General features: G+C 42.7%; 1 protein-coding gene across 1 annotated transcript in view; it reads left to right on the plus strand.

The window, feature by feature from the left end:
* sar1b (secretion associated, Ras related GTPase 1B) overlaps window positions 1-23,558 on the plus strand; it is a 35,113-nt gene extending 11,555 nt beyond the window's left edge. The window contains exons 2-7 of the mRNA XM_084320674.1: window positions 966-1,041; window positions 13,902-14,021; window positions 14,919-14,984; window positions 17,499-17,602; window positions 18,634-18,765; window positions 21,596-23,558. Of these exons, the coding sequence (XP_084176800.1) occupies window positions 984-1,041; window positions 13,902-14,021; window positions 14,919-14,984; window positions 17,499-17,602; window positions 18,634-18,765; window positions 21,596-21,712 (597 nt within the window). The 5' untranslated portion in view covers window positions 966-983 and the 3' untranslated portion in view covers window positions 21,713-23,558. The remainder of the gene's footprint in view (window positions 1-965; window positions 1,042-13,901; window positions 14,022-14,918; window positions 14,985-17,498; window positions 17,603-18,633; window positions 18,766-21,595) is intronic.
* The last annotated feature ends 1,635 nt before the right edge of the window (window positions 23,559-25,193 follow it).

Genomic DNA, 25,193 nt, shown 5'->3' on the forward strand with positions numbered 1-25,193 from the left:
GTTTTGTGAATGCTGGCTAGCAAGCTAGCTAGCTACTAACGTCATGTAAAAAATAATATTAACATTATAAACTATACACTATGTACAACGAAACAATGATTTACATTAGTATTTACAGTGATTTAATATGCAGCGAAATAACGTTATACGATTTAAATTATAAATACAAATATGGTAACGTGGTTGTGGCTTTTACAAATAGTGGTTAGCTTTAGAGATAAATGGCTATGATCATGGAGCACTAGTGTTGGGTGAAACGGATACTAGCCACAGATTCAGGGTCAGTTATTTTCCCATTGTACGAATTGTTATGGAATGTAAGGGAAATCTGATCCTAGGTCTGTGACTAGTAGGCAGAAGGCTACGCTGTGGTGACGTCAGTCGGCAGCGCCAAATAGCAGTGTAGTTTCCCAGCGAACGAAAACATAAACGTTGTTATTTTGCTACCTTTACGATTAATTGCGAATATTTTCATGTTGAGCCATAGATTGTGGATAAATACGCACAGAAAGGTACACCATGCCAACGTTAAGGCTTTATTTATCTAAAACGAGCCGATTTAGAAATGGTCAATGGGGAAATACATAGCATTCCACAGAGGGTGGAACAGGAAAAAACGAAAATGACGTAACCACTACACCTCCCTATAGAGCTAGGGCTAACCAGAACACCAACCTGGCTCTGTTTGGTCAACGGTAACAACAACAAAAAAACAAGTTTGTCTTCTCACAAAAGTGGGTCGTTGTCGAGGATGAAAGACCTCTCGCATAAAAATGGGACTAATCCCAGAACAACCCCAACCAGACAGTTGACCTATCTCAAACCCTGCCCTCTTTTCTTGATCCTCCAATCACGACTGTTGCTTCCCACGAGGAGAAGGAAAATGTCCTGCCATGAAATGTTGACAGTTTCAATGTGTGCTCTTGGATTCATCTCTTCTTACCACTGCTTTTATTGTTTTTCAGGATTCAACAGCTCCGGATATGTCCTTCATATTTGATTGGATTTATAGTGGTTTCAGTAGCGTACTACAGTTCCTAGGTGAGCACAGGTGCACACACGCCAACACTTTTACACACCTCTTGATTGTCTTTGCCTGTGATATTGTTAACAAGAGAATACTGTATCCGTTCAGAATCTGTATTCTAAAGTTCCATATTTCACATCACAAAAGCTACTGATAATTTATTAAGTACAATTTCATTATTTCTGTCTCAAGCCTTAATATCCCTATACGTTAAGCCTGTTTGCCTCTCATAACATTCAATTTCCAACTTGTAATTGTTTCAACGTCTGCTGTCTTCCTACATGTTGGTCCCCAGGTGAAAAGGTGGGCAATTGTGTACAATTGGCCGTATACACACGGGGGCTGTTTTGCTCTTATGTCATGCTCGGTTTGGGTTTCTGGAAAGAGTAAAACAGCCGCTGTGTGAATAATGTGGTCAATAGCAGGCCTAGTTCTTAGAACTCCCTCTTTGCATAGAATGTGGTAGGAATCTCCAGGCGTTGTGTGTGTGCTTTGTACCAAGCTAATCTGACAGTCATGACTCAGAGAGGCATCTCTCCCATATGGCTCATCCACACTACAAGCTTTCTTGAAAGTATCAAAGTTGTATTTTTAATTTTTTTTAATCTTTTTTTTTTTGGGCCAAATTCCTATGATTTTCAACCCAGCCTTCTATGTGTGTCTTTGACAGACTTTATCACTGGTCAAGATCTTGTAGTGTCTTATTAGCCTATATCCCAGGGCTTACAATTAAATCTTTTCATAACTGTCCCCAAACTACCAGAACCATTAGCCCAGAATTAAAGAGGAATCCTCCTAAATCCAAACTATGTGACTGTATTTGAATCCCCCCTTTTCCCTTCCATTTACCGTCCCCGGGACTGTCCCTAGATTTATTCCATCTCTGACACATTTTTTATCGATATTGGAATGCCGTCCTTAATTCCAAGCCCCGCCTTTTGTCCTCTCTGTACTGTAGTTTCTGTGTCTCTAGCTGGGCTGGTGCTGTGAGGTGGTTGGTCTCGCTCTGCTTGTCAAACAGGTTCATGTTGCTGCCGTTGTGCTCCGATGAGTAACCATGACGTTTTTAATAAGAGAGCTGAGTTAGTCAGAAGTGAAGGGCACTTGTTAAGAGTAGAATATGGTAAAGAAATGCATGCAACCTACTAGGCCGATCATAGGGCCAGGCATTTAATCAGATTTTATAAAAGAAATTACGATTTTGGCTTCCAACAATTTATGAAAGCAAGATAATCGTCTTTGAACCAGGTCAATTTGTTTATGCCAGGTCAAGTTCAAGGACATTTTATATATATTTTTTTTATCCACTTTTTCTCCCCATTTTCTATTTTTCTCTCATCCCAATTTCGTATGATCCAATTCTTCCCTCCCCTGTCTTGAGCGTTGCTAGACTATGCCTCCCACTGGTCGGTTGTAGTGAGGACAGAAGCCTTGCATCATGTGTCCCCTCCGGTACACGAGGAGGCAGCCTGTCGCATCTTTTCACCGCAGCAGCTCGAACTCTCAGTGGCGAGGAGTAACGCGTGGGAGGCTCACGCTGCCCCCCCTGCTTCCGCCGCACCAGCGTCACCAAACCGACCTGTTAGGAGTCGCTGTCCACAACGTCCAATCCCCACCCACCGGCTTTCCCACCCTCTTAACACTTGCCAATTGTGTTAGTATGAACGACCGGCCAGCCGGTAGCAACGGCGAGAGCTGGGCTCGAACCCAGCATCTCCTGCGTTAGTGGCGAGCGCCTTGCCCACTGCGCCAATCAGCCGCCCAGGATTTTTTTTTAAGTTCAATTAATGCATGTTGTTTCCAAAGTAATCATGTTAAATAATTGTGATCTCAATATTGACCAGCATAATCGTGATTATGATTTTAAAGGTGCTATAGATAACATTCAGCCACTAGATGTCGCCAGGGAACAAACTTAACTTTTTGACTTACCAGCCATTTGGCTGGTAGATTTTAAAAACTACCAGCCAGGCAGATTTTTCACCAGCCAAAAATTAAAAATAGCTTTTTAGTATATCGCCATGTGTTATTATTACTATATAATACTCTCATATGCTATTTTCAATTAATATCATAAACAACATAAGGAATATTAGCATAATTTTGAGTGGACTGAAGGAATGAGTCAGCGTTAATAGTTTTAAATGCAAATAATTTATTGAAACATAGAAGTGGGGTCGGGGACACACACACTGTTTCAACTCACCACCCCCGCATCATATTGTAGTCTAGTCTATAAATGTTTGGGGCCCGGGGGAAACAATACTTTTATTCTCCACCTTTCTAAACATGTATGTTTTTTAAAATGATTACACTACATACAAATGTCATCTATAGCACCTTTAAACATTCATCATTATGTACCCCCAGGAATTTGATGAACTTCACTCAATAACCCAACTGTTTATTTTGATAAATGCACGATGTTTCCAAAGTAATCGTAGGGATGCCCAGATCGATCGGCCACCGATCGTTATCGGCCGATATTCAGTATAAATATGCGATCGGTGATAATGTTTTATTTTCACCGATCGTCAAACCCGATCACTCGCTGTCGCTGAGTTCTGTCTCAGACACCGGTGGTGCGGCGTCTGCTCTCGAGTCCAGCCCCTCCCGCACGCATGTAAACACGGGTCTAGTCTAGTGAGACACGGGAGGACGGCGTGTCGGCGACGCGTCTCCCTGAGCTAACGTTAGCTTAGCTACCGTTACAAAATGACCCAGTCAACTATTCACTTTTACTTTTATACATGATGAGGCATTGTCTAACCGAACGGTATCTATCCGGCCAGCTACCGATAGCTCCTGACATCAACAAACGCTCTAGCAAGTATAGTAGGTAGGTATGATACCTGTTAGCTGTTAGCTGTTAGCTCACGTTAGCGCAAGTTAGTTCACTGTTAAAAACGAAATGTCCCATTGAACTAAATAATTCACTGAGGCGTTGTATTAACGTTATATATCCGGCTAGCAGTAGCTACAGATAGCTCCTGATATCAATGTCTTATAACACTGATTCGATGCGTATTCGAGCTGAGGGCTTGCTGAGCACAGTTAAGTAACGTTATACCAATAGGGTCCAGGTGCAGCGCCGGAGAATCCTGGCCGTAGCTCGAGGCTACTCGAGTATAGGTCCAGCTGCAGCTCCGGAGAATCTTTTTTTATAAAAAAAAAAAAATTATATAAAATACATTTTAATTTCTTTTAATCAAAAACGATCGGTATCGGCCGATATGGCTCACGACGATCGGTGATCGGTATCGGTGGCAAAAAACGTGATTGGTGCATCCCTAAATAATTGTGATTAGGGCTGGGCGATATGGCCTAAATATGATATCACGATATTTTCTGACCTTTCGGCGATACACGATACGCATCACGATGTTTTTCTTTTTTCCCCCAAACAATTCATTATGAGGCTTACCAAGACAGTATTTGAGTTTGCAAGCTAACATTAAAGACAAAATAAAATACCCATGCATTTAGCATTTTTATATTATATATTAGATTTAGATTATTGGATTATTAGATTATATATTGCATATATTTAGCAATGAGATATTATATGATTTAGATATGAAATATGATGAATTGAAAATGGGGGACCCTGATGTAAACAAGACGAAAGTCTTTCTCTGGTCTGCATCCTCCAGTCCACTGTTGTTGTGTTGAGCTGTACTGTATTGTACCCATGCTGCAATCTGTTAATAACGTTTTCATTCATTCAGACGGCAAACAGAATCATTTTGATTGACAGTCGAGTGCCAATTACGTCACACCGCTTGCACCCGCCCTGCTGTTCTTAGCACCAATCGGCAAGCGCGTATTAATTTTTTACTTCCGCCATTGGAGAGCTCAATGACAACAACAATGGTAGCGCCGGTAGCTCCCCGCGGCCGACGTTTAGCTTTTAGCTCCGCAGGATGACTAAACGACTGGAGGCATAATGATTTTACTGCAACGGATGTTATAATAAAAGCCTTTCCATACATCTGTCTGATTGAAAACTTTATTAACAGACCACAGAATGGGCACAACTGAGTCAGCACGGGCTGAGATATGAACGACTAATGCTTGCTATATCTAGGTCGACCTCGGACGTTGCTATGTAAATACGCTGATGTTATTGAACGTGTAACTATATAACGTTAATGCCACAAAACGAATGCCTTTGTTATCATAAGTAGTAACTTTGATGCAGTAGTGTGTAGGGCTGGGCGATATGGCCTAAATATGATATCACGATATTTTCTGACCTTTCGGCGATACACGATACGCATCACGATGTTTTTCTTTTTTCCCCCAAACAATTCATTATGAGGCTTACCAAGACAGTATTTGAGTTTGCAAGCTAACATTAAAGACAAAATAAAATACCCATGCATTTAGCATTTTTATATTATATATTAGATTTAGATTATTGGATTATTAGATTATATATTGCATATATTTAGCAATGAGATATTATATGATTTAGATATGAAATATGATGAATTGAAAATGGGGGACCCTGATGTAAACAAGACGAAAGTCTTTCTCTGGTCTGCATCCTCCAGTCCACTGTTGACTGTTGTTGTATTGAGCTGTACTGTATTGTACCTATGCTGCAATCTGTTAATAACGTTTATATTCATTCAGTCGGCAAACAGAATCATTTTGATTGACAGTCGCGTCTGCCAATTACGTCACATCGCTTGCACCCGCCCTGCTGTTCTTAGCACCAATCGGCAAGCGCGTATTAATTTTTTACTTCCGCCATTGGAGAGCTCAATGAAAATAACAATGGCAGCGGTAGCTCGCCGCGGCCGACGTTTAGCTTTTAGCTCTGCAGAATGACTAAACGACTGGAGGCATAATGATTTTACTGCAACGGATGTTATAATAAAAGCCTTTCCATACATCTGTCTGATTGAAAACGTTATTAACAGACCGCAGAATGGGCACAACGGAGTCAGCACGGGCTGAGATATGAACGGCTAATGCTTGCTATATCTAGGTCGACCTCGGTCGTTGCTATGTAAATACGCTGATGTTATTGAAAGTGTAACTATATAACGTCAATGCCACAAAACGAATGCCTTTGTTATCATAAGTAGTAACTTTTGATGCAGTAGTGTGTGTGTGGGGCGGCGCTGTTCAAAAGTGTCAACGTGTGGACCAGATTGACGCAACACAAGCCTCTTGGGCAAAACATCACGATGTCCACGATACGTTTAAAAAGTGTATCGTTAATGAACTGTACCCGATATTTATATAATATCGTCATATCGCCCAGCCCTAATTGTGATCTCAATATTGACCAACATAATTGTGATTATGATTTTTGCCATAATTGAGCAGTCTGTCCTGATGACATCTTCCCAAATACAGCATAGAATTTTGGAAAAAGGAACCTTAACACATTGGACGCCAGCAGCAGGCGGCGCTGATGCCCTTCAGCGCCAGTGCGTTATTTAATGGATATAGTTTTAGAATGCCAAACTTGCTAGTCCTAAAACTATATTTTATATTATAGCTATGGATCTAATAACGCTGTCGACTGTCAGTGAGTTGCTTCTGGTCAACATGCAAAAAACAGAGGTTTGGGTGATTCTGAGTAAATCCCATGAAGGACGAGAAAAGGGCATTTTAGTGTAATCCAGTTATCACATTGTAATTTTTCGGCTGATTATCTAATCATCCTGAAATCAACGCTAGATTATTGGTATTATGTCTCCTCGTGTATATATGAAATGTTGCTTCGACCGTGGGCCCCCCCCCGCCACCAACGGTAAACGGCATACACAGAGTCCACACACACACCTTCAATCGCGGGAGATCGTGGTGCACCGCATAGTGCCTCGCACACCTACGCGGCCGTCCTGGGTTCGCCTCCCGCTCCCGGCGATATTTGTCGCATGTCCTCCCCACATCTTCTCCCGTTCGCCCTCTCCTCTGTCGGTCTTGTATGGCCTATAAAGCTGTAAAAAATGCTAAAATAAATCTAAAAAAAAGAAGTCGGATCTCAAAATATCTTCAAAAAGATGGAACAAAACTCAAACTGAATGCAGGAACAATTTAATAATTGTTCATAGGCAGTCCATTCTTTTCATTTTCCATGAAAAAGCTTTTTAATTAAAGGCAGTTGTGCCGTTTTGGGAATGGGTATTTGTTTACAGTCCTAAGCAATGGCACAAAGTTCAGTTTCAGTTATTTCACAAATCATGCAGTTAAAATACAAGTGCAATCATATGTGAAACAGGACACCCTGATAAGCTATCTGGAGCTTGAGAATAGGGGCCCAGACACTAAACGGATAATAAAATATAGGTTTACAAACCCGTAAAGGTTTACTAACAAAAATAAAAGTGCATGTATTATACAGTACGGCTGGGCGATTAATCTAGTTTCAATTACAATTTTGGCTTCCCACGATCATGAAAACAAGATAATCGAGATAAAATTATTGTAGCTAATTACTGTAGCTGTGGAGAAGACAGTGGGAGCATTTTCCTTGGATGATAATATCCAAGATATATTATTGTTAATAATGTGTCTATAATATATATATATATAATTATTATGACATGTATAACATTATTCTGTAAGATCTGGGGTTTCTCAAGATAACTAGGGAAAGTATTACACCATATAACATACAGTAATGTATGAGGATCAAATAAAGACGATAAGGTGAGCAGTGGAAGAAAAAGCCTCAACTTGAAAACTAAACCAACATATTTGTACATTTAAATCAATTAATCAATATGGCCCTTAACTCATTCAGAGCCACACCCACAGCTAGCGTCCCAGCACTGAAGTCAATGGGAGGATGGGGAAATTTGCGAACGCTTAAACTATCTTAAATTATAGCTATGGGTCTAATACACCCGTCACTTATCAATGACTTGCTTGCAGTCAACATGTATGAAACGGATTGTTTTTTCATCGGTACATTTCCGTTTTATACCGTTTTGAATAAGAGTATAGTTTTGGAGATTTCTAGTAATTCCAGAGAAATCCGCGATAATAGCCCTTTAGTGGAATACACAAAACACGTTGTAATTTTTCGGCTGATTTATGAATAGTTTTCAAATAAACGCTAGATTATCGATAGTATATGTGTACTTATGCACGCTAGAGAAGCGGGCAGAAAAATCGCTTATTCGTGACTTGCTCAGCGCTAACGTCACACACACGCGCTCCGATGGCGGTGATAGGAACATCTGATTAACCCAAGATTCGTAATATAAATTCCTTACCTCACATCAGATGTTCTGCAAAAATATTAATCCAATTCCTGATCGCCATTCCAAATATCGATCGCGTTTATTGATCAAACGTTATAGTCCAAAACACATAATCGAAGCTGCTCCCAGCCTCGCCAGTGAATGTGGTAACACGATACTGCGTGCCTGACATCAGCTCTATCGTTAAATATGTGAAAAATAATAAATTTTTTCATCCATACGTTCCCGTGTTATACCGTGGTGAATATAAGTATAGTTATAGCGTGGTCTGGGGTAATTCCCGAAAGGCTGAGTAATAGCCTTATACGTCAATTCTACTATAAACGTTGCAGTTTCTTGCCTGTACACGCTACTATTCCATAATCAAATCTATATAATAGGTATTATGTTTCGTCATGAATGCATGAAAGGTGGCGGGGGGGTTATTTTTTGATGCTTTGATCTAGGCTTGGGCGGTATGACTGTATTACGGTATACCAGGGTATTTAGAAATCCCGACAGTATTGAAAATCAATACCGTCTAAACGGAGTTTTGTTGTAGTGCACACACACGCCAGCAGAGGGCGAGACCAGTCCTCACTAGTGGGGCGAGCCATGCAGAGCTGGTTGTCTACACACAGGAGGAGGAGGGGAACCCCGCTTCAGTGAGTGAAATTAAATGAGACACGCTTACCGTTGCTGGTGCTGCGGGCTAACTAGCTATTCTGAGAGCTAACTGTAGTGTTGTGTATGATCACAACGGTGTTCACGCTTTACGGTAATGTTGCGACAGTGCTGTGAAAATACCGTAAAGCGTTGTGGTAACGAGAGTGTGTGTTGTTGTTGTGTGTAGGATGCTGCGGGCGAACTGCTACCATTCTGAGAGCTTAACGTTAGCACTAGATTGCTGCGGGAGAACTGCTACCATTCTGAGAGCTTAACGTTAGCACTAGATTGCTGCGGGCAAACTGCTACCATTCTGAGAGCTTAACGTTAGCACTAGATTGCTGCGGGCAAACTGCTACCATTCTGAGAGCTTAACGTTAGCACTAGATTGCTGCGGGAGAACTGCTACCATTCTGAGAGCTTAACGTTAGCACTAGATTGCTGCGGGAGAACTGCTACCATTCTGAGAGCTTAACGTTAGCACTAGATTGCTGCGGGAGAACTGCTACCATTCTGAGAGCTTAACGTTAGCACTAGATGCTGCGGGCGAACTGGCCATCTCCGTGATTTGTTTACTTGGTAACACGGGTTGCCCCCCCCCCCCCCCCCCCCCCCCGCTGATGATAATGAAAGTCATACCGTCATATACCGTATACCGGGGTATTAGGTAATCAGGGTATAACGGTATGAAAAAAGTGATACCGCCCAAGCCTACTTTGATCGTCACCAACGGTGTTACGGTGCAGGTAAGCAATGCCGGTTTCAATAGTTGAGGAATAAAAAGAAACAGATGTGGTTTGCTCTTACTTCGATAGGGTGTCTTTTAATACAAGAACACAGAGCAATGCAGGAAGCATAGGAAAACGCAGAGAGTCAACTGAGAGAAAAGGCTTAAATATAATACAACAGAATAATAACAGCAACGGGAAGGTCAGCACTCTTCCTTACTCCTTCCGCACGCAGGACAGTCTGAAGACTCGACAAGGAAAGAAGGAAACATAGGGTCAATATAAAGTCACATTCCTGACATTCCAATGCATCAATCAGTGACGGCAAAGTGACAGCCAGTGACAGCAACCAGTGGTGACAGTTCAATCAGTGAATAGACAGCGAATCAGAAGTGACCAACAATGAGTGCAAATACCAACCACCAGGTGAAGAACTCCAGAAAGACAGTGGTTCCTAGGCCTAGAACCCAGAACGTTACACAACGGCATACGTTGTGGAGTAACGTTACACAAACACGTAGCGATCGAGGTGAAGACATGGTTGGATCAACGCAGCATTGATATCATATAGTCCTTACCTTCACTAGGATGTACCCCAAAAACAATATTCCAATTATCTGATTGCGAGTCCCAGTATTGGTGTCGATCGTGTCGCCAACATAACAACAGATGCATCGGAGGCATTTGACGCTTCTCAATGCGTTCGGGATAACCGCTCCACTCGCCTGACAAAGAAAAGTGCGCCCGGAGACATTTGACCGTTGCACAGGCCAAGATACAAGGTTTCAAAGGGTGCTCGATACCGCCGTCTAGCTGGATGCGGCCGGTATTGCACTTTGGCGATCTGACTCATTCCCTGGCCTATGGTAACACAGAGGTCCCCGGATGAATAATGAATAAAAATATCGGGGAAAAGGGAAAAACGATCAAATAGCGTATATATACGTGGTTGGCGTTCAAAGGATGGCGCCCAATCACATATATAAACGTTGTTGGCGGGGAATGAGTTAAAGTGTAAACATTCATCAATATGTATCCTCAGGAGTTGAGTGGACTTCACTCTCTCAATAACCCGTTTATTTTTATACATGTATTTAGATTTCTATTACTTATTCGTCTTACTTATATTTAAGTTGTGTGTTATGCTAGTAGCAGCACCAAAACAAGTGAATCATTTGGAGTGAATGTGTAATGAAGTGATGTTTAGTTTAGTTTTAATTGATTCATTTGCACACAAAATATATGTTTTACAATTTTAAAGAATTACAGAAAGTCAGGTAATGTGCAGGAGATGTAAGAAACCCAAGAGGGTTTGTTCCAGGACCTCCCTAGGGAAAAAAAAAATATATATATATATATATATATATATATATATATATATAGAAAATAACATTCACACTCACAGGACCAAAACATTGTAAGCACAAAGTTGTATGCTGTGATACCAGCAGTGGCAAAACAAATGTACTTGTTTAAAAAAATATATATTTTTAAATGAAACTAGCCAGATTTCCTTTGTTATTAGACTGCACTAGGCTTCAGGTCAAATCAAATCAAATTTATTTATAGGGCCCGACAACACACGTTAATGTCCCCATGGGCCGTACAGATCTTCTTTAAGAAGAAAACATAACAATAAGTCAAGAACAGAACAAGAACACCATAAGGTCCAAACATTTTTAGATGAATGCAAATAAATGAAAGAATGCAAGCACTCCCAGACATGCCCCACGCGAAGGTAAGGAAAAACTCACTAAAACCTAACAATAGGGAAAAAAGCTCCACAGGCAGTGTGGAGGAGAGAAACCTTAGAAGGGCCATTCAAGGGGGGATCTCCCTTCTTAGATGTTGGTGATAGTAGTGTTGCAGACGGACAGTTGGTAAGCATGCACTCATGTGTGTAGTGGAACACAGATGAGTGCATGCAATAGCAACTGTATTTAATTTTGAAAAATTAAAGATAGAGCTAATAGCGATAGCAACTGAACATTTTGAAAGATTAAAGATAGAGCTGATAGCGAATCTATTTGAGGCACAGGGGCGGCGCAAAGAGGGTCACGTCCTCCCCGTTTTAGTCAAGGGACATTTAACACTCCGGTCGTTGCTCAGGGACAGCCGGAGACAGGGAGATAGGGGGCGGCGCAGAGAGGGTCGCGAACTCCCCGACATCATCGCGGGACATCCGGCACTCCGGTCACCACTACGAGACCTCCGGAGACAGGGGGGCACGCAGAGGGGGTCGCAACCTCCCGGCCTTCGTCACGGGACGTCCAACACTCCGGTCAACACTCCAGGACAGCAAGTCATAGGGAGACGGGACAGGCGTTAGACAGCTCATGAGATTGTAGTAGGCGGACATAGCAATAGATACAAGTGGTAGGCATATATGTGAATGGAGTAGATATATGAAGTAGGCGTATTATGTGAATAGAATAGAAGTACTTAACCCAGCAATGAAACCGCGGTGACTGTTAATCTGTTAACAGTCTGTTAATACTGTTAATCAGTTGACAGGACCACGGACAGACGGCGGTGAATAACTGATCCAAGGCCTCGGAGGTGCATGTAGAGCAGTCACTACAATCTTGGCCAAGACCCCGAGGCATCCATCACCTTAGTCAGCGCCAGGAGACGGGCACTCAGAGAGAAGGGGGGAAGGGGGGGGGGGGGGAAGAGTTAGAGAGTTCCCATGTTTGTGGTGCTGCAAAGGAGCAGACATGTAGTACCCTGTAGTACCATGTAGTACCCCGTAGTGCCATGTAGTACCCAATAGTACCCTGTAGTGCCATGTAGTACCCTGTAGTACCCTGTAGTACCCTGTAGAGTCATGTAGTACCCTGTAGTGCCCTGTGGTACCCTATAGTGCCATGTAGTACCATGTAGTACCCTGTACCCTAACTAAACTACCCTGGTGACACTCGTAGGTGACACTCGTCTGCCAAAAGCCAAACAGCAGTTCATGTCATCATCATGTTGCCAGTGTAATTCTGACCCGACAGCTTCACGGCAACTACCGGTACTCCAAAACGCTCGTAAAAAAAAAGCTCTTTGACTTCCGCCACTTCATCTCAGCTGGTAGCTGCCACTCTGCACACCATCTCCACCACCAGTCCATGACACTCCCTCAGCACAAGCCCTGGGCACTGGTAGTTGTTGATGTGAGGCTCACTTGGCTTCACCCCCTGTTAGCGTGTCTTTTCAAGTGTTTCTCTGTTTTTCTTCTGGTCCCAATTTAGTCGTTGTGCCAATTCCCCCCCTCCCCTGCCTGGTTGTTGTGCGCATGTTCTCCTACTGGTCGATACAAGGGAACCCTGAAGTCATCCGCACGCTTCCTCCGACACGTGTGGCGACAGCCAGTGACTGGCAGCAAGGACTCTCATTGGTGAAGCGTAACGCGTGGGACGTCACGCTGCCTTCATCAAGTCCTGCCTCCGCTGAGCAAGCGCCCAGACCTGACCTGTAGGCGTCGCTGTCCACAACGCCAGATTCCCACCCATGACTTCCCTCCCCCTAACTCAGCCAAACGAGTTAGTATGACGATCAGCCCAAGCCAAGGCAATGCTGACTCCGGGAGTCGAGACCGCAGCCTCTTGCATTGGTGACGAGCGCAATCTCCGCTACGCCACCTGACCGCCACAAGTGTTGTTCTTTGATCTGTTTTAGGCACAGATGTTGGTGAAACACTCGTGCTGTAGGGCCTCTGTCTGTAGTTGTGAAACCTGGTCATATCAGACATGAGATTGTTGAGCCTCTTGTCTTGGATCATAAATGTCAGCCTGTGGTTCTAATTTTGTCTCATTTAACACTTTGCTTCCCAAAGGCCTTTACATTTTATTTTAGTACACACTACATTCTATAATATTGTAGAATAAGACAAACTCATGACATTTGGTACACATTTCTATGAGCATCCATCCATTAAGTGCTTCAAACAACAGGGAAGACTACAAAGGCCAGAGCCGTAGTGTTTTAAGTTGAGCCATTCATTGTAATATTGATACGGGGAAAATGGATATGTATTGATCAATACAATATTGAGTAGAAGAAATTATTCTCAATCTACCTGACGAGGAAAAGCACAGAGTAAAGTGGTAGATTTTTGTAACTTAAGTGTGTGGATCACTCTGGCAAACTGGGCCAGTGAAAGTTGCTCTATCACTTTAATTTGTAAGCATACTGTTGGGCCACCAGGCACCAGGGTGTTCTGAAAAGTAATATTACAAAGAAAGTTTCCAACTGTGTTTTGACATGCTTGTTGTGGCTTCATTGCAGGACTGTACAAGAAATCCGGCAAGTTAGTATTTCTTGGACTGGACAATGCTGGCAAGACGACGCTACTGCACATGCTCAAAGATGACAGATTGGGACAGCATGTGCCAACTTTACATCCGAGTGAGTTGACAATTGCCCCCACCCAACATACACACACACATTCACACACACACTTATTCTCGAATGGTTATTTGTTGAAAGCCATCCATGCTAAGAAAACTGACCGATCTGGACAGTGTATTCCTAGACACTATTTGCCTTTGTTTGAAAATACTTCATTCTTGAGTTGATATGAGAAGACTGATGCTTTTGGAGTAAATCTACTCGAGGCTTCACCACAGACCTTATAGGAAACATCAGTGCAGTTGACACAAACCTTGCTGGTATAGTGAACACACAACACAAACCTTGCTGGTATAGTGAACACACAACACAAACCTTGCTGGTATAGTGAACACGCAACACAAACCTTGCTGGTATAGTGAACACACAACACAAACTTTGCTGGTATAGTGAACACGCAACACAAACCTTGCTGGTATAGTGAACACGCAACACAAACCTTGCTGGTATAGTGAACACGCAACACAAACCTTGCTGGTATAGTGAACACTCAACACAAACCTTGCTGGTATAGTGAACACTCAACACAAACCTTGCTGGTATAGTGAACACGCAACACAAACCTTGCTGGTATAGTGAACACGCAACACAAACCTTGCTGGTATAGTGAATACACAACACAAACCTTGCTGGTATAGTGAATACACAACACAAACCTTGCTGGTATAGTGAACACACAACACAAACCTTGCTGGTATAGTGAACACACAACACAAACCTTGCTGGTATAGTGAACACACAACACAAACCTTACTGGTATAGTGAACACACAACACAAACCTTGCTGGTATAGTGAACATGCAGACAATCTTGGCTATCTTGTGAGCTTACTGCTTATTTGACTTTGCAAATGAGTTTCTTTTGAGATTGTAACTAAGTTTTGCCTTTCACCAGCTTCGGAAGAGCTGACGATCGCCGGCATGACCTTCACAACCTTCGACCTTGGAGGCCATGCACAAGGTGCGTCTGTGTGTGTACGCGTGTACGCATCCACGTTTGTACTCGTTTGTGGCAAAAGGGTTAGGTTCTTACTAGGGATGCCCCGATCGGCCAGCAATCGGTATCGGCCGATATTCAGTATAAATATGAGATTGGGGAATTCCAATAATGCTTTTTTTTTTTTTTTTTTTTTTTTTTTTTTTTTATATATATAATATAAATATTACTTAAGTTTTTATTTTCATTTTTTCAACAACATACATAGACAATACATTTCCACATACAAAATTATAAAGACTCATCAATAAGAAATAAAATTAAAACATATACAAAAACGAGAAAAGAAAAGTGTGGCATGGGTCCTTCGGTCCATTCTATATTTGCATCCTTTATTTACATTTTCCATAATTTCCTTGTATCCTTTTCGATCCCCTGTGATGTCGTTCTTTCCCCTCCTATATTCTTCCCACTTTTCCCATTTCAATTCAAACTTTTCTTCTTGCAGCCTCAGCAGATGTGTGATTCTCTCCATTTCCTGTATCCCCTCTACTATCTCTATCCATTGGTCCTTCGTCGGCACTTCTACCCTGTACCACAGCTTAGTTAAAGCTTTTTTGGCTGCCACTATCAATATCTTAATCAAGTATTTGTCTTCCCCTTGAATTCCTTCCTGTGATAGATTCCCCAGATACAACACTTGGCCTTCCTGGGGTATTTTGTATCCTATTATTCATTTATTATCCCTCCTATCTCTTTCCAGTAGTGCCTTATTTTCTGACATCTCCAGAATATGTGTGCGTGGTTCGCTATTTCTTGTCCACACTCCCTCCAACATGGTTTCTTTGCTGTTGCGTCTGTATTTCTGGTGTTATAAAGTATCTAATTATGTTTTTCCACCCAAACTCCCTCCATATCCTTGATCCTGTGGTTGATTGTTGTGTCTTACATGTGTTATACCATTCCTCCTCTGTTATCTCTATTTCTAACTCTTTCTCCCACTTTTCTTTTATATACAATGTTGTATTTCCCTTACTGTCCATTATTGCCTGATATAGTGCTGATATCACCCTTCCGTCCTTCGTATGACTTTACCATTATCTTAATTACCCCATTCTGTTCTTTGTCTCTGTCTTGCTTTATTTCCTTGTTATAGTAGTCCCTAATCTGTAAATATCTAAAGTAGTCCCTATTCTCTAGTCTGAATCTTTCTTTCAATTTTTGTAGAGTCTGCATCTCCCCTCCTTCTATCATTGTACATATTGCTGTTATCCCCCCCGTTCCCATCTTTTGAACCCATGGTCTTCTATCCCTGGTTTGAATTTGTTGTTGTGTGTTATCCATCTCAGTATCTTGGATTATTTTTCTAGCTTGTATTTCTTTACTATTGTGTTCCATATGTTTATAGTGAATTTGGTAATTGGGTCTAGTAGTTGTTCCTGTCTTCTGAACAGTTCCCTATTTCCTATCAGTGCCTGCACCTTGAATCCCTCTCTTTTGGTTTCTATATCTTTCCAGTTGGCTTCATAATTCACATTGCACCAGCATGCTACTGTCCTAAGCTGTGCTGCATAGTAATAGCTTTCTAAACTGGGTACTGCCATTCCTCCTTTTTCCTTTGGTAGTTGTAGAGTCACATATCTGATCCTTGGCCTTTCCCCCCCCCAAATGAATCTTGATATCTGTCTGTCCCATTCCCTGAATTGTTTTTGTGGTATTAAATAGGTATAGTAACTTTGGTAATATGTCCATCTTAATGATTTCGATCCTTGAGCTGAAATCTAGGGGCATTACTGTCCATCTTTCTAGGTCTCTCTTGATTTTCTGATTGATCTGTGTATAGTTTGCATCGTATAACCCCTCCATCCCTCTTGTAATCCAATAATGCTTTCTAGTCGCCGATTGCGAAAACCGATGGATGACACGAAAAACATGAGCCAATTCTCAGCGGAGTAGTTAAGTGTAGTTGAGACGAGTACTCTCTCAGCCCCACTGCACTCTCCCAGCCGGTTGCTGAAAGGGACAATGAGCATGCAGTGAAGACCCGCCCTACTCTGCCTCTGATTCGCAGACTGTGGGTGGGGGAATGTGATTGGACCAGAGTAGACAGACACACAGCAGTCGGACATGCACATTGCACAGACGCTGCTTGTAGTGCATATAGCGGAGAATTTCGACTCGTTGCGTGTTGGCGCTGTCACACACATAATACATAATCATATGAAAAGTATAATTTGCTCAGAGTCCAGAAACAGTTGTGGTTCGGTCCGGATCTGGACCGGAGTCCAGACATTGAGAATGCCTGTGTTAACTTAGACCTACAGTATAATACTGCCAGCTGCTATAACAAAACCAAAAACCATCGGTATCGGCCGATATGGCTCATAGACGATCGGTATCGGTGGCAAAAAACATGATCGGGGCATTCCTAGTTCTTACATTAAGTGGTTGCCTCTTCCATGAAGTCGTATGGTTATCACAGCAGCACAATAACGCCACATGCCTGTCATTGAATACTGTGTGTGTGTGTGTTCACAGCCCGCAGAGTGTGGAAAAACTACCTCCCTGCCATCAACGGCATCGTCTTCCTGGTGGATTGTGCAGACCTCCCCAGATTGGCTGAGTCCAAAACAGAACTTGAAGTGAGTATCTGGACGAGTGTCTGTTCTTAACCCTTTCCCCGCCAATAACGTCATACGACGGGTTTCAAGTTCATGCGAATTCTGCCAATAACTGCGTACGACGTTATTCTGATCATATTTCATATTTTCGCCATGGTATTCATATTTCCATCACGGAGGCTGGTCTGATGCTGTCTGAGCCAGCACAACTCTGAGCCTGCAACACAATACTGCCACCTGGTGGCTGATCGGCGAGTTGCAACCGGAAGTGGATCTCTTGTGATCCCGGTGTGTCTCCCTATTCTGTCCGGCCACTCGTATATTGTCGCGGGACTCAATACACACACCGTGGATATGGATCGTTGCCATAACTCAATAAACAACATGATTTGGGCGTGTATTCGTATTATACAAACCGGAAATGGATCGCCTCGATCCCCATCACATAACTGGGATCTGTTTGCTCCAGTATCATCGCCCAACGCTAAGAGGAGGATCCCGTGAGTTTCAGCGTGAGTGTTTATCATTATCGATACAAACTGCTCTGATTAATATATCACCCATACTACATGAAGCATCTAACGACTATCACGGAATTATAAATGACCCCCCCCCCCCTCCGTTCACCCGCGCATGATCAATCATAACGTTTAGGACCATGTACAGTTGAAATTTTTAATATAGCGTTGATCGGTATCAAACTGCATTTGATGATCTAATATATGCATTTGTGCCTATATCTCACATTCTGGGAAATACTGCAGAAAACGATAACATTTATATTCTAGACGGTATTTTCGTGTGAATGAAAAAGTAAAACGTTCCTACATCCTGAACGATGGATAATTGATGTTGAATGGGCCATAGTAATGTCAATTTAGCAATACAATTAAAAAAGTTATAGCCCTGCAAAGAAGGTGAACATCTCCATAGACTTACAGTGCTGGCAGAGATCAAACAGCGATGGATATAAGCGTGGCAGAGAATGGGTTAATTGTTAGGGTTACAGTCCGTTTGCCCAGAAAATAACCCCGCGACTCTTACCCCGCCAGGCACTAATGACGGACGAGACCATCGGAAACGTGCCTATCCTCATCCTCGGAAACAAGATCGACAGACCAGAGGCCGTCAGCGAGGAGAGGCTGCGGGAGCTGTTTGGATTGTATGGACACACATCGGGCAAGGTGAGGAGGGACGGCGCTAACCTGTAGGACCTTCCAAATGTATTTAAATGTCCCCGAAACACGGATGTACCGATGCTACTTCTTCCACTACGTATCTTTGATTGCCGTTCCTCTGAACAGGATAAACTAGTTTGGGGTCATTGGACAAAAGATGGTCAAGATGTGGTAAATATTTTTTAACCTTCGGAGATGTTAGAAAATGCAGAAAAGCTTTGTTGTGATTTCTTAATTTTGTATATGACTTGTATATTGGGGAGATTCTCCTACACTAATACCCTATTTTAGCCTGGTATCAGCCCAATATCCAATACCCTGTTTTAGCCTGGTATCAGCCCAATATCCAATACCCTGTTTTAGCCTGGTAACCGCCCAATATCCAATACCCTGTTTTAGCCTGGTATCAGCCCAATATCCAATCCCAGTAGCAGTGCATCCCAACTAGGGGTGTAACAATGCATCGATCCTAAGGTTAAATTGCATCGCATCGAATCGAATCATGGTCAAGAGATTTCATGATTCATTGAATCGTTGCCTGAAGAATCGTAATCGAATCATTGTGGGGTCAAGTATTTACACCCCTAATCCAAACCCATTGCCATGTGTACTGCCCCATGTGGGATGATGTGTGTTGAACTGGTGTGTGTACTTGTGTTCTGCCCCCATGTGGAGCTTCAAGGACAAGGCAGACAAAATGAAGAGCAGTGTGTCCATTTACTATGTTGCAATATTGCTACAATATCATAACTACTAGGCACAGGTCTCTGCTTTGCTAAAAGTAACCGCTAATCTCAATTGCCGTGGAAATGTTTAATAGTTTCTGTTAATTTAATATCAATATTATTATAGTGATATTTACAGTGATAACATGATAAGGCGTTGCCAGTTTGATTTGAGCTTGGCTGTGTGGGCTATACTTAGGATTTGAAGCACGGCTGAAACACCTGTTGTAATTACCCATTGTGTAAATTGTGTGAACATCGTGAGTGAATGTCTAATTGTATATATCTATTTGTGCATCTGTAATCGGCAACCTAAATGAATATTGAAAGCTGGTGGTTGGTTATGTTATCGGCTAAAAAAGGCAACCAAGTTCCTGCAATGTTGGCTAAGTAAAGTACTTGTGATTTAGTAGTCTAAAACGGGCTACATTTAGTTAAACTACGAACATAAGTATTAGGTTGTAAGATAATGTTTCTTCTGAATGTGTAGCCCCAGTGAAAAACGTTAAACTGCTCGACTATAGTAGATACTGTAGCTTTTCTCCCCCCATCATAGAGTTCATACTATGTATTACAACAGATGGTTATACGGGTGTATTTGACTCTAGCACAAGCCTCAGAGCATGCTACATGATTATGGCTGGGAGTGCAAACAATAAACCCCCTGATATACAGAACCAAACTTAAAGAGACACACATCCTCTTGATGTTACAAGACACACTAACCCAACGTATACAGTAGAGAGCATATCTAGATGGTAGAGTAATATAGTTTATGTTTGGGGTGGTGAAGGAGTTTTACCAGAACGTAGGTTTTGTTTAGGGATGTTCTGATACCACTTATCTTTTTCCAGACCTAAGTACAAGTTCTTACATTCTCACATCATCACCAGCTAGCTAACGTCTACATGTAGCCACATGAGCTGCGAGTCGTCTACATGTAGCCGCATGAGCTGCGAGTCGTCTACATGTAGCCGCATGAGCTGCGAGTCGTCTACATGTAGCCGCATGAGCTGCGAGTCGTCTACATGTAGCCACATGAGCTGCGAGTCGTCTACATGTAGCCGCATGAGCTGCGAGTCGTCTACATGTAGCCGCATGAGCTGCGAGTCGTCTACATGTAGCCGCATGAGCTGCGAGTCGTCTACATGTAGCCGCATGAGCTGCGAGTCGTCTACATGTAGCCGCATGAGCTGCGAGTCGTCTACATGTAGCCACATGAGCTGCGAGTCGTCTACATGTAGCCACATGAGCTGCGAGTCGTCTACATGTAGCCGCATGAGCTGCGAGTCGTCTACATGTAGCCACATGAGCTGCGAGTCGTCTACATGTAGCCACATGAGCTGCGAGTCGTCTACATGTAGCCACATGAGCTGCGAGTCGTCTACATGTAGCCGCATGAGCTGCGAGTCGTCTACATGTAGCCGCATGAGCTGCGAGTCGTCTACATGTAGCCACATGAGCTGCGAGTCGTCTACATGTAGCCACATGAGCTGCGAGTCGTCTACATGTAGCCACATGAGCTGCGAGTCGTCTACATGTAGCCACATGAGCTGCGAGTCGTCTACATGTAGCCGCATGAGCTGCGAGTCGTCTACTTCTGGGGAGACAGACGGACGTCGATACAGACTTACAGAAAATGGATGGCTCGCAGCCAGCTCCGTGCCCAGTCGGCGCAGAGCTAATATATATATTTTTTTTGCAGTGATCATGTCCAGGTAGCTTAACCTGCCAAGCTACCAGGACGCCCCAGGTGTTTCTATTTAGCCACCAGGACGCCCCGGCTGTTTCTATTTAGCCACCAGGACGCCCCGGCTGTTTCTATTTAGCCACCAGGACGCCCCAGGTGTTTCTATTTAGCCACCAGGACGCCCCGGCTGTTTCTATTTAGCCACCAGGACGCCCCGGCTGTTTCTATTTAGCCACCAGGACGCCCCGGCTGTTTCTATTTAGCCACCAGGACGCCCCGGCTGTTTCTATTTAGCCACCAGGACGCCCGGCTGTTTCTATTTAGCCACCAGGACGCCCGGCTGTTCCTAGTCTAATTCTCCCATCTCGTTTGATCATCGTTTGTCCCTCTCACTCATCACCTGATTGCTCTCTTCCTCCAGGGCAACATTCCCATGAAGGAGCTGAACACGAGACCACTGGAGGTGTTCATGTGCAGCGTGTTGAAGAGGCAGGGCTACGGAGAGGGCTTCCGCTGGCTCTCCCAGTACATCGACTAGAACACCAGCACCACAGTCACCATCAGCCAGCGGGCGAGCGAAAACCAGACCACCCAAGACGCCCACCGCTGCCACCAGTACCACCATACTCGGCCCCACGTATGGTTAGAAAAGTCTGCCTCTGCTATCGGAAAAGAAAAAACCAGTACAACTTGAACCCAATAGACTTTTACTGGTTGGACATTTGGTTTATACACCGACACAAACAAACAAACATACATACTCACTGACACACTTTTCATTCCTCCCTTGACCTCGCCTCGTTCTTTCCTATGAGAGTAACCTAGCATCTATTATGCATCAATAGACATTCACACTGATCTTCTTTTCTAATATCGTTTCCATCATTTAATTTCTTGCCTCCTCCTCCCCCACCCGTCATCTGCCAAGTGTGATCATATTGCATTATAACTGTGTAAATCTGTACATTTGAATGGTATAGCAGCAGCAGCATCGCCCACCACCCAGTCACCTCTCTCGACTCCCCTCTTCTCTCCCCCTCCTCCTCTTCTTCAACAACACACACTGAGCAGTGGGAGGGAGGGAGGGAGAACAGAGTATTGACCATAGTCACACGGTGGCCATTTTGCTCTCGTGTCACACTCGTGTCGGGATTTCTTTCCACCCCGTTCCTTACTGGAAAGAAATCTCTCCAGGGTGGAAAGAAATCCCAACCTGAGCGTGACATGAGAGCAAAATGGCCACCATGTGACTATGGCCAATTGCAATACACTTTTCTAACGGGGAGGAGGACGTGCAGATATAGGACATATTATTTAATTGATCACGTTTTTGTTTGTGTCATTCTTCAGCTTTTATTTTTGGAACGTGCGTGGCCACGTATACAGCTCTCACTTGAAGACATTTGTCTTTGTGGCTGTTTTACGTCTTCATAGAAACGGGGGGCTGTGCATTTATCTCAATGTATTGGAAAATCGAACTATTCTTTTTTTTCTCTCTTTTTTGTCAAATGTATTTGGACGTTAGGGCACTTTTTTTGTTAGGGGAACCGGAGTTTTTTTCTATCCGTACAACTGAAAGGAAACGTTTGACGTCTTATCGGGACCCTTTTAGAGCAGCGTGGGGGGGTGGAGATTTTCTTTTTAATACAAAAGAATATTGGCTATAACCGTTTTTTCTCAAACCCAGTGAGGGTTGATGGTTGAAATAGTTTAGATAGCACAAATAATGATCAGACAAAAAAAAAAGAGAATATTTAACTGTGAATGAAAATGATTGAAAATAGCTTAATAATTGAGAGGAGGAGAAAATAAAAGCGATATCATAGAATCAGTGGTTGATGCGTTTTATGACATCTCGTGGTCATCGACGTTAGGAGTCCATCTTGCGAGTGAGTTCCCCCACCAGAGCAGACCTTAACAGGGTGACTTTAGTGACCAAGTGTAGATATCTGAGAACGTAGTCCCAACAGAGCCAACAGTTAGGCCTGGAAATAACCCACGGGAAAGGGACCATATATATATATGAAATGTACACAACCACCGTACATGGATTTCTTTTATAAGCGGTATCCCTTGGATCTCTGTGCATTATAAGAAACTATTATGCATGTCTTGTTCTTTAGATTTTTAACGATCGTATTCCAGACAGTACAAACAACGAGGGAAGCAGATGCCAAAATTTACAATGGAAGGAATTTGAGAGCTTCTTTTTTTTAAGAGAAAATACATAATGGAATGGAGCATAATACACTTTTTTTCTGTCCCTTCTGTGTCTTTATTCCCTCATTCCACGATGAAGCTGTTCCAACAAGGGAGAGACTTTACTGTTGTTTGCATCATTAAATTGTAATAAATGTTTGCAATGAATAACAGGCTTAACACTGGTCCCAGAGAAAGCCTTTTTCATTTGTTAAATTGCCGGTAATATCTTTGCACTGCTCTCATATTTTTCAAGCAGTACATCTAGCAGTATATCTGTGAGCAGTATTTGTTTTCGACCCTGGCGGGCTTAACCAATAAGTAGTAAGGGTGTCACGATGCATACATTTTCAGATTCAATAAGAGTACAAATGTTGAGTATTCAATGCTTTATGCATTTAAATGTATTCATACTACAGGGCTCTAATGAGGTAGTGAAACCATACCACCAGTTAAACTGAGAGAAAAATCGTCCAGAGAAGCGAGAGAATAATCTATATGGCTTTAAATTTCAATACACTCCATTGAGCCTAAAATGTTTTCAGATTTTCAATTCTGTAATGAAATTGTTACACCCCTAATAGGGTGCCTATACTAATATGGATCCAAACAAAGGTATGCATAGTTAGCTTCAGCTTTTTATTGATTATCATATTTTTCACAATTGCAAATTGTAGCAGAGTGAAATGTAAAAAATGTGCAATGTTAATTGGAAGATTGGAAGAATTGATTGAAAGCCACACAAGGAGAATTTCATAACAAAGAAAAATACATAACGCCACAGTGTAATTTACATTGGTGGCAAAATAAAATGCCAATGGCACCAAATATTGCCATACTGTGAAAAATAAGAACATTCTGATGTATTTTTGCCTTAATACCCATGTGTTGTTATGAATGAAAACTCGTCAATCTATTATGACCAAGTAAAAAAAAATCTGCTCAAAACCTGGCTCTCTTTGCCATACTCTCATCAGCCAGGGAACAAATCTGGCTTTTACAACATTCTATTTGACCCTTCAAACACCTTGAACACAGAAACTTAGTTCTAGTTCTAAATCATCAATGCCCAGTAGCATTCTTTGGCCCGTGGGCCAGAACCCATGTTTACATTCCATTCTATGGCCCTCTACTTCAAAAGGTTTTGGCACTCAAACCCTGAGTGACCTGTGACCATGACAGGTAATGTAGTGTCTAGACCTCTAGAGGGCGCACATGACCTATGGGGAGGGAAAAAACTGCATATTTTTATCACTACAGTACAAGTAAGCAGACTACACTGCCATGATTTCTTTAAGAAGGATTTACATTAAGCAAGTCCTACTTCTCAAAATTACTGAATGAAATTAATGTTGCTTGAGAAAGTACTCAAGTGACTGCATAATGGGTAGTCCTTTCCTCTCACATCGGTTCATCAAGGGAGCTTATGTTGTCTGAATCAACCTTATTAAAACACTCTCCCTTCACAATACCAGCCATGCAAAGCCCCACAGCTATGAGAGGGGAGCAGACGGTCATCACGGTAGCCAGGAGCAGGTGACTAACACACGGCCCACACTGCAGCTCCATGGCCAGGCCTCGCAGGGTTACTTCTCTGCCTACCCTCCTTGCTTTTCTACAAACATCACATCCAGGCCCACCCTCCAGCACAGCGCTCGCTACAGGGACTGAGGTTCCAGGCTCGGGCTGGGAAGTGTGGACTCCTGTCTGGATATTGGGACAGGTCCTCTGCCCTGGTGTGGGCTAGGAAAAGACATGCAGTTTAATAATAGTTTTTTTTTCTGACATGGAAGATGTATAGAAAATGTGTTTGTGAGGCC

This window comes from Notolepis coatsorum (assembly GCF_963971535.1).
Source record: "Notolepis coatsorum genome assembly, chromosome: 8".
NCBI classification, from domain to species: Eukaryota; Metazoa; Chordata; class Actinopteri; order Aulopiformes; family Paralepididae; genus Notolepis; species Notolepis coatsorum.